This window comes from Pyrgilauda ruficollis, unplaced genomic scaffold, assembly GCF_017590135.1.
Source record: "Pyrgilauda ruficollis isolate IOZ18807 unplaced genomic scaffold, ASM1759013v1 scaffold28, whole genome shotgun sequence".
NCBI classification, from domain to species: Eukaryota; Metazoa; Chordata; class Aves; order Passeriformes; family Passeridae; genus Pyrgilauda; species Pyrgilauda ruficollis.
Genome location: NW_024524155.1, coordinates 1908501 through 1917892, shown reverse-complemented (window position 1 = coordinate 1917892; position 9392 = coordinate 1908501). Strand labels below are relative to the sequence as shown.

At 41.3% G+C, this 9392-nt stretch overlaps 1 protein-coding gene across 2 annotated transcripts in view; it reads left to right on the top strand.

Annotated features, from left to right (window-relative positions):
• FAM161B (FAM161 centrosomal protein B) overlaps positions 1 to 9392 on the top strand; it is a 22309-nt gene extending 12917 nt beyond the window's left edge. The window contains exons 2-9 of one of the 2 annotated variants that reach the window (XM_041472072.1): positions 106 to 331; positions 1504 to 2066; positions 3781 to 4118; positions 4511 to 4638; positions 4914 to 5081; positions 5564 to 5663; positions 7049 to 7179; positions 7403 to 9392. In XM_041472072.1, coding sequence (XP_041328006.1) covers positions 183 to 331; positions 1504 to 2066; positions 3781 to 4118; positions 4511 to 4638; positions 4914 to 5081; positions 5564 to 5663; positions 7049 to 7179; positions 7403 to 7493 — 1668 coding nt within the window. In that variant the 5' untranslated portion in view covers positions 106 to 182 and the 3' untranslated portion in view covers positions 7494 to 9392. The remainder of the gene's footprint in view (positions 1 to 105; positions 332 to 1503; positions 2067 to 3780; positions 4119 to 4510; positions 4639 to 4913; positions 5082 to 5563; positions 5664 to 7048; positions 7180 to 7402) is intronic. The other variant, XR_005955497.1, reaches the window with a different exon arrangement.

Genomic DNA, 9392 nt, shown 5'->3' with positions numbered 1-9392 from the left:
GGCGGCCCGCGGGCGAGCGGGGGCCCGGCCGCGGCGCTCCCGGGCGGGGAGGCGGGGTCGCAACCCCAGAACCAGCGCTTCCCGATTTGTTTCGTTTTTTTTCAGGTTACGAGACATTCCCTCAGGCTGAAACACGCCGACTCCTGCGTTTCCTGCCACCGGGCAAGGAGCATCCTATCGGGATGGGGGGCCGGCGGTCTCCGTTAGAACCGGGCGTACCGTGCCAGGCAGAGTTATGGGGTGACCTCGGGGTGTTCGAAGAAGATGAGGAGCTGGAGGGTTTCAGGAGGGAGGCGGAAGTTCTGCGTGAGAAGCTGAGGGAGGCTCTCAGGTAGGACGATACCTGGTAAGGACGGCAGGATGGGGTGCAGGATTCCTTCTCCTTCTGGCCAGGGAGGAGGCGGAGCATGATGTCCCAAAATGCACGTGCATAGTGCCAGAACACTGGCCACAAGCGTAGTCACAGCAGGGAGGATGGGGTCAGTAGGTGCCCACGTAAGCAGCTTTCACATAAAACAAGAACAGCACAAATCCCCGCCTCACTCGTCAGCTAATCACGCTTGAAACGTGCCAGCAGATGACACACGTTTCTATCCAGTGTCCAGTCTTCAGAGCCGTGGTCTTTCCAAGGTCGAGCTCTCAGATGACTTTCCTTGTGGTTAATCTAGCTTTGCATTCACTAGCAGGTCACACATGCACTCTTAAAAGAAAGTTTATGAAGAAGAGACTGCAGCAATTACCAGCAAGTGTATTGACCAGGAGTCTGTTCACACATGATCTGCACCTTCTGTCTCCCACGCTCTTTTCCCCTTTGCTGCTCTTGATCCACTCTGCTTCACCTTGATCCTTCCTTTTGCCTGCATTTATTCCTTCCCTAAAATCTAATTTTCACTCACTTTCACAATCACCCTCAGACATCCTATGAGAAGTTTGCTATTTTAATGAGACCCAGAATAGTCTCAGGTGGGTTTTTTATTTTTTTTTCTTATTATCAATAATATGGTCGTCTTCTCAGGTACAAAGTTTCTAGCTGAACCTCTCAAACATCACACTAAAGCAGTTTCTTGTAATGACATTGCCATCAGCACCCCAGGAATGCTAGTGTTTGGTACCGTTTGTTGGGATTTGTGCATCTGTGTGCCTGATTGTTCTCCTGCATTCGTATGTTGAGTAGCTATTAGCAAGATAACCCTAAAGCTGGAACTTTATGGTTTGCTTGTGGCCTTTCTGGCAAAAGAGTGCTCGCAGCAAAATAAATTGCATGACAAAGCTAAGTAGGCCTAACTTCCATTTTATACATGGAAAACAAAACAAGCAAAGCTCTGCTCACAAACTTTGGTAGCAAAGTGAAATATGGAGCCTGAGAACGACAAACCCTAGGCCTGTCTTTTAACAGTCAGCTCAGCCTGCGGTGTCTTTCTCTTAATCAGTAGTGTCTCCCTTCTTTTAACTCTGTTTTTTAATAATGTCACTAATTTCCCCTTCATAATGTGTTTGTCTTAGTCATACATCTGGTAACATAAGGCAGTCCAGTTCTTTGACCGACCTCACCTCAGACAGTACCTGGGATCAGCAAAAGCCTCACTTGTTTCCTAAGTCCCGCTTGAGGCCAAAAAGTGCTTCATCTCCCTGGATTCCTTCCATCACCATCCCTCAGCCTTTCAAAATGACCCTGCGGGAAGCTCGCAAAAAGTCCGAGTTGATGAAGTCGTACATGTTTCTTGAACTAGACAAACAGAGAGACAAAAGGCAAAGCCAGGATGAAGCTGAATGTCAGAAACAATTCCGGGCACAGCCTGTACCTGCCCACGTGTTTCTGCCCCTTTATCAGGAAATAATGGAGCAGAATGAGATTCGCAGGCAAGCAGCAACACAGAAAAGAAAGGAGCTGCTACTTTCAACACAGCGGCCCTTCAGTTTTCTGGAGAAGGAAGAGAAAAAGAAAGAAGCTATCAGACAAAAATTCCTGGCAGCAGCAACCCCAAATGAGAGCTCCAAACAGAAGCAAGCCAGTAAAAAAGTTCCTAAATCTACTTATGACTCACTTCTTGGAGATAAACTCAAAGGTAACATGCCAGGGCTCTTTCTGTAAAAGCACCTCCCTGCCTGTCCCTTGCTGCCTCTGTGCTGGGAGGTAAGATCATGGCTCGTAGGGCATCACTTGGAGCCTCAGGCCAGCATCCCCTGGTGTTGTTGAGTCTCCTGTGTGTCACTGGTCATTACATTTTGTTTAGATACCCTTGCAGTAGAGTGCCCTAAGTTCAGTAGTCCTGTATGAGTGTCAGCAACAGCAGTTCTGTTCCACTCCCCAGAAAACATGGGCACATTGAGCTCTACAGACAGATTTCCATATCCATTTTGCTGCAGATTGTGACAGTCTGGGAATCTTTCCCTACACTGCATTCCATACCTCTGGTTACTCTAAAGGGACTGAGATGATTTGTGGCACAAACATGAAGACAGATGTAGTGCCATAGGTCTCCAAGGTCCATGCAGTATCTTCGATTTGGCAATTTTACTCCTATTCAAGTGATCCATTCTGCACAGAACCCCTAGGAAAGGAGAAAAATATTTTCTGAGCCCAAATCAGGCAATTAGTTTGGTTCTAAGTGATAGTGTAGTAGTCCAGTCTTTCATGCCATTCTCTGATGCTTCCAGTGGCCTTCCCACTTGCACTGGCTCAGTTGCTAAAACAGGGAAAGGAGGTGCCCAGGACCATTCTAGTCAGGAAGCCAAGGAAATGTTACTGATGCTTGCCTGCTTTCAGATGACTTAAGCCACTGCAGTTGAAAGTTTGAAGTAAGCAATTCAGACTTCATGCTTGAATGTGGGAACTAAGCCAGTCCTTAATAATTCTCATGGCTTTTCTCATTCTTTTCTCCTTTTTTACTGTTTCTGTGGTTTCTTCTTGAGGATACTCCAGTTCAGTTCTCATCAGAAAACATTGTTTTAACCTACATAGATTAGAAAGGTAAAAGGCAGCAAAGGACAAACCATTGTTCTATTTCTGTCTGGTATATGAGAAGGGAGGAGAAATGAACATTTCATAGTTCAGGCAATGAATACCTATAAATTGAATCAAAACCATCTTATTTTGCAAACAGCAGTATTGATTTTTTTCCCTAAAAGCAAAAAAACAACCCTCAGCCAACTGTCTGCATTTTCATAAATATTTAGTGCTGCACAGGAAAGGACTTCAGTTTGATGCTATAATCTAAAACATATTCTATAGAAAGTTTGCCACGAAAATCACTGAACATGATCTATCCATCAAATGTTCCTTACTTAAAGGCTTTTCCAATATAGACAATTACTGCTGAAAAAAGTAGAAAAAGTCATTACATAGAAAAGCCATCATCTGTTACAAGTATACTTGAATGATTCATTTGTACCACACAGTCAACATAGCTGAAAGTCCCACATAAAAGGTATGGGACTAGTATGGAAGATTAACATTTCTGCAAGACAAAGGAGACAAAGGGCACAAGTTACCTGGTACCTTTAAGAATAGGAGAATTCCTGTTGAGTTATTGTCCAATAAGAGATATCTAGAAATTAATGTCTAAGAAAGAGACCCTACCATGGTTTTACTGGTATCTTTGAATTATTTTTCCGTAGGAGGCAGAGGAGAGAGGGGCTGAAAAAGGGGGAAAGGAGAGCACAGGATGTTTGGTCTCTCCTGTATCTGTAGCTGTCATCATAATGGAAAGTTTAGACTTGGGTGGTGGCAATTTTTATGTCACTCATACTCTTCTCATTGCTTTCCTTTTGATCCTTTAGAAGCTGAACTCTGCAGGGAAATCCGTATTCAAATGAGAGCAAAGGATTTGCTCGAGAGCTCTGTAGCTCCTATAGATACCAGCAACTGTCGGAGGGAGCCTCAGTCCCGAACTGCCACCAGAACTAAGCAGGAAAAACTTGGCTTCTTACAGGACAAAAGTTTCAGCTTCAAACCAAGGATTAATCCAGCAATACCAGATTTTGAAGAACTTTACTGGGCGTTTCAGAGGAAAACAGTAAGGAGACAAGAAGTCAAAGAGCCAACTCGTAATAAACCATTCAAGCTGAGAACCTCCAATCTCCATGCCAGGCAGAGGCAGGCTAATGAAAAGATAAAGGTGAGATAGCTGGATATTTCAGTGGTACTGCTTTCTCCTAGCAAGATATCAACTTCTCAAGTTTATAGCATTTAATTATTAATAGTTAACAGTCTGTGACATCTGCCCTTGTATTGAGAGTACTGCAGAATTCTAGGCCAAACAAGAGAACAAAATTCTACACAAAATGAGCTATGACAGCTAAGGCTCAGTCACCCTTTCATAGCTCTAATCATGTCTCCTTCCCCTTGTCCCTCAGCCCATCCACATGTAAATCTGTGCTGATGGAAGAGAGAAGAGTGAGTGCATTCTCATAGCCCAGCTGTTCTCTTTGGTAGGCAAATAACAGAGGAGATTCTGTACTAGCAACTATCTGTGAACAAATACACTGAATGAAGTTTCCTTTCTTTCAGGATTCTCAGAAGCTTTCCAAGGTTTCAGTGCAAAAAAGTTACTCTCTGCCTGGACTTTCCTCTCTCTCTTCCAACACCCTTCCTGTGCATATTACAGATGCAACTAGAAAGAGGGAATCAGCTATTAGGTAGGTAGAAAGTTTGTCCACAAGACTGTACAACTACTGACCAATGTGGAGGAAAAAAAACCAGTGTTTTCCCTCATCACATCAACTATACTTGAATGTTTCTCTGTCTTCTTTCTTTGCTAAGTCTTCCTCTGTCTCCCAGTTGCTTTGGAAACTGCACATTTGTACGGCTGAAATTTTGCTTTTTCTCCTTGGAGGACTACAAAAGTGAAATTCCCACCCAGCATGTGGTCTGGCTGTCCGCATGGGCTCATCAGTAACTTTTTTCCATATAGATATGCCCAAGATAACAAAAAGGAAGGGGACAAAGAAGGAATTTATTGGCTGGAGAAACAGAAAATGAAATGTCAAGCTATGCAAAAGTCTGTGAACAGCCGAGCAAAAGCACTGGATCCTCATAAAAGTCTGGAGGAAACACAAAAGGACAAGTCAAAACAGAATAGGTCAGTATCCTACTCTGCACAAAAATAACTGTTTGCTCTTGATGAAGATCATCAGATAATTCTTTAGGACAGATTAGGTCTAAAAACATTCCTAGCCTAACCTTTTTTGGCTATTGTATCCATTCCACATTCATTTGGATATCTTGACAATTCCACACTTCTCCTTCCATACAGAACCGTTTCCTTTAATGTTTGTAGAAACTAATTTGTACAAGCCAGTCAACTGTAATGTGTAGTTTGGTAAAGAACACATAAGAGACAAGTTTTTCTAAAAATGTGAACACAGTTTCTTGCTTGCAGTCTAGAAGAGCTTTGCTAATAGGTCCATAACTTGTCAGCAATAGGGTTTTTTTTCCCAGCATTCAGAATCAAGAGAATTACCAAAGTGATTTAAAGAATGGAACACTCACTGAGAATTCATCATTCCTGATCAGCTACAGTCAGAGGTAACCTATAGTAGACAGGCAATTTTTCCATTTCAGGCAAAATATGCAAGACAGAACAAAAGAATACAGAAAGGAGCTGGAAGAAATTAAGCTGCGAGTCAAGAGCAGACCATTCCTTTTTGAACAGGTCACCAAGGTAACTGATCAAAGTCCCAGAGTGTTTCTGGGTAATAGGATAAATTGTCTTTCACTTAAGACAGGCATTAAGAAATCTAGTCTCAAATTAATTAATGGATGAGAAGGTACAGTCTCATAGTCTCTGGGCTGCACTCCAAATAACACAAGGAAAAGCCACCAAAGAATGCTTTAAATTCCTTCCTATTTTTTTCCCTGAAAAAACATTCAGGCTTATTTCTAGGAGCTTGCCAGTTCCTATTATGTATTGTAATCACAGTATATTTTCTGATCAAAATCAAGGCCTCATCCCACCAGAAATTAAATAAATACCTATTCTGCACCTGAATACCATAGACTACAGTTTGGAGATGCAAAATTTTTTCTTAAAACCCTCTCCAGGTTAAGCACTTTTTCTTTGTATCTCTACTGCTACAGAAGAACATTAATGATGGTTATGTCGCTTTTATTACCTGTAGGCTTTGCAATCTGGGGCTGCATTCAGCACATCTCAACCATCACACAGTACCAGCTGCAAATCTCTATTGCACCTGAGGTGTAGATACAGTGTGTACTGTAACTTTTTCCCTGGGTTTTCTCTTTCATTTCCTCGCAGGAACTGCAGCTGGTTAGAGACAGTGACAATACACTGACAATATGCTGATTTAAAATTTCTCAAGAAAGTACCCTCCTGGATCAGGCTTTCTGTTCTGCTAATGGAGGCAGAGAACACACATGTGTGATAAATACTGGTAATATTTCCGTGTACCAGATTGTAAGAATTCACCATTATCAATAGTGTTTACTCATGTTCATACTAGGTATCTATCCTTCCATATAGAACACCTTAATCTTTAGGGACTGGCCAGTCCCTCTGGAAAACCCTAATCTCAGACTACATTAATTTGCAAGGTTCATTTGGAAGCAATGAGGATATAGGACCCAAGATGGTTGTCTTTCACTTGAGCTGATATGAAGCTATTTCACAGGCATTCTCCATGTATTAACTTCCCTGTTGTTAGTTCTTATCACTTACAAGCAAATGTGCTTACAGGATTTCACATAACTTGGGTTTTGCACATGTTTTTGATTTGAGTGTCAGAGTTAGGACTCAGACACAAGTATACCAGTCTGGTAAGAATGGAATGTGGTAGAATGAGGAGAACAGAAGAAGAAAAAAAAAAGAACTGAAGCAGGAAAATGCGAGCTCTGGCTTTGGGAGATGTGAGACATTGTCCTAGTGTTCAGTTTTGGTACTGTACTTTATGGATTACAAAAATTTTGGACAGGAGGTTGTGTTGTCCTCTTGTCCCCTTTAGGAGCATCAGATGTACATTTCAAAACCAGCTGACTGTTATGGGGAATCCCCAGTTCTGTGCATTTACTGTTTAAGTTTCGATTTCACAGCATGATGCTCGTCAAGGAGCAGAGCGTCGCTACAGACGCACCCTCCAGCAGGTTGGCCTCAGTGAAGAATTTGTAAGGAAAAAAGGGAAAGATGCCACTGACTTGCTGGAAGAAGAATCTGATGTTCACAGGTAATAAAAACAATGTAGTACAGCTCTTTTGTCTGTGACTAAAAATATTTTCCTTGTTCATGAATGCATTCCGGTTTCTATAATGTAATGTAGGAAAAATTAAATTAACTTCACTGCTCTTATTAAGCATTGTGGCTCCTCTCTCTGAGTTCCTGTGACTGCACCCTATTTCATATGCACGGTGCCAAGCATTTCTGGTATTAGCCCATCACTGTTTCTGCAGGCTGCCCGAGCCTCGGGGTGAAAAGGATGACTGTACTGAACAGGAAGGAGTACCTCAGGAGGAACTGAGCGCAAAGGGAGTGGCAACGTGAAAGCCTGCAGAAGAATCCAGCTGTCAGTTCTTGACTTCTTTTGTTCAAGATTCTCCTGGTTAATCCTCAGGAGCTTAATAGTTTAAGCTGACACCTAAGAATTGCTGTGGGGTGAGACGGGAGAATTTAGTAAAGGGAAAAAATCAACTGTTGTTTAGAGCACGTCTTGTTCAGCCCAGCAAACCCTGCAGCCTCCCTTAGTCTTCAAAAGTGTCCCTTGAGTGAGCTCTTTCCCTTTAATGGGCAACAAAACAATTTAGAGAGGTTGAAGCACTATCTTTGGATAAAAGTAGATATGAAAAATGGAAGAGGTGCATCCTCTAGTGTCAGCTCCTTGCATTCATGCCACAGAAGCACACAGGAAAGGGAGAATGCCTTCTACTGTACTAAACCTTTTTTTAGACACATCTGTGGTAGAATGCTTTCAAACAAGGTACTTCTACAAAAACAAATATCAGGATTTGACCCACCTTGGGAGAAGACTCAAAGGGAAGTCTTTCTCTGGTGTTAATTCTTCATTCACCTACTACCAGCTTGGCTTCTTCCCCCCATTAGTAAGAAGCAATAGTCTTCCTATATTAAAAAATCTCCCATGTTTCATGATTTGAAAGTGTTTCAACATCTTTCCAATTTAGGTCATTAATTTGGCCCAAAAAACAACCAAAGTTATGAAGGTTGTAATTAAACACTTTGAATGCATCACTTTGAATTATTGTTGTCCTAATTGTATGATTACTGTGATATCAAAGATAGATTTTGGAGGAAAAAAGATTAGGTGTTGCCTGCCAGGAGGTTGCACTCAAATGCCTGGTGCATCTTGAAAGGCATAATTCACACTTTAGTGATCTCCCTTTGCCTGACACTAATAACCATTTCAAAAATAAAAGTCCTTGCCACCTGAAATGTTTTCTGAGAATTTTGCACTTTGACATTAAAATATTTTCAAATAGATATAATGTTTCTGTATTCTCAATTTTCCTGATCAGTCATCTTTTCCTCACTTACTTAAATACAAGATGTATCTCTTTTTGTCACCTCAGTCCTTTTTCCTTACATTGTAATGACACAGCCTTATCATCAAGTCAGAAATACAGTACCTGTCAGAGCTACCAGATTAGACAAAGATATAAAACTGAAATAATGACATTTTTAATCATAACAAATTACTAAATCCAAGGATTTGAGGTCCAGGGGTTTCACACTGCTATGTTACAGGCTAAATGCACCAAACTGCAACATCCTCATTAGTGACTCAGTCTCCACACTGAGAACAGGCTTAAACTCCTTGGAGGGTTCCAGAAAGGCTGTTACCAGTGTACCAGTTCCTACACAGGTTAAATTGTGTAGGATATCCAGAGGCTGTTCCACAGTGACCATATTGTCACTGTGCCTCGCTACATTGAAAGAGTAAGGAAAGAAGATTACTTCCATGCTCTAAGTCTGTGGTTTAAAGCCTCTTATGGATATATTTGGAGCAGTGGGACTGAAATTTTAATACATGCATTTTAAAGGGTATTTACTAAAATTGTTTGCTGAGTTCCATAATAAGTTAATGGTGCTGAAAACAAGAAATTTCCAAGTATGTGAAGTGAAAAGGGAAACCCTAAGAAAGGAGGAACAAAAGTTTAAATTATTATGCCATATCCTTTTAACAAATACTAAGGTGACATGCATGAATATAATAACAAATAAATTAAAGCTTTCATGTTGGTCCCTAAACTGAAATTGCAGAAATGTGATGAAAGTAAAAGCATCAAACTACGTAACTGAAACTCACATCTCTCTTGCTAAACAAAGTTTTGTTCTGAAAGGAGGATTACATTTCTGTAATTCTAAAAGAGAGCTGTAGTCTCTTAATATGTCTCAAAAATTGTATGGAAATAAAGAGTTTCAACTATG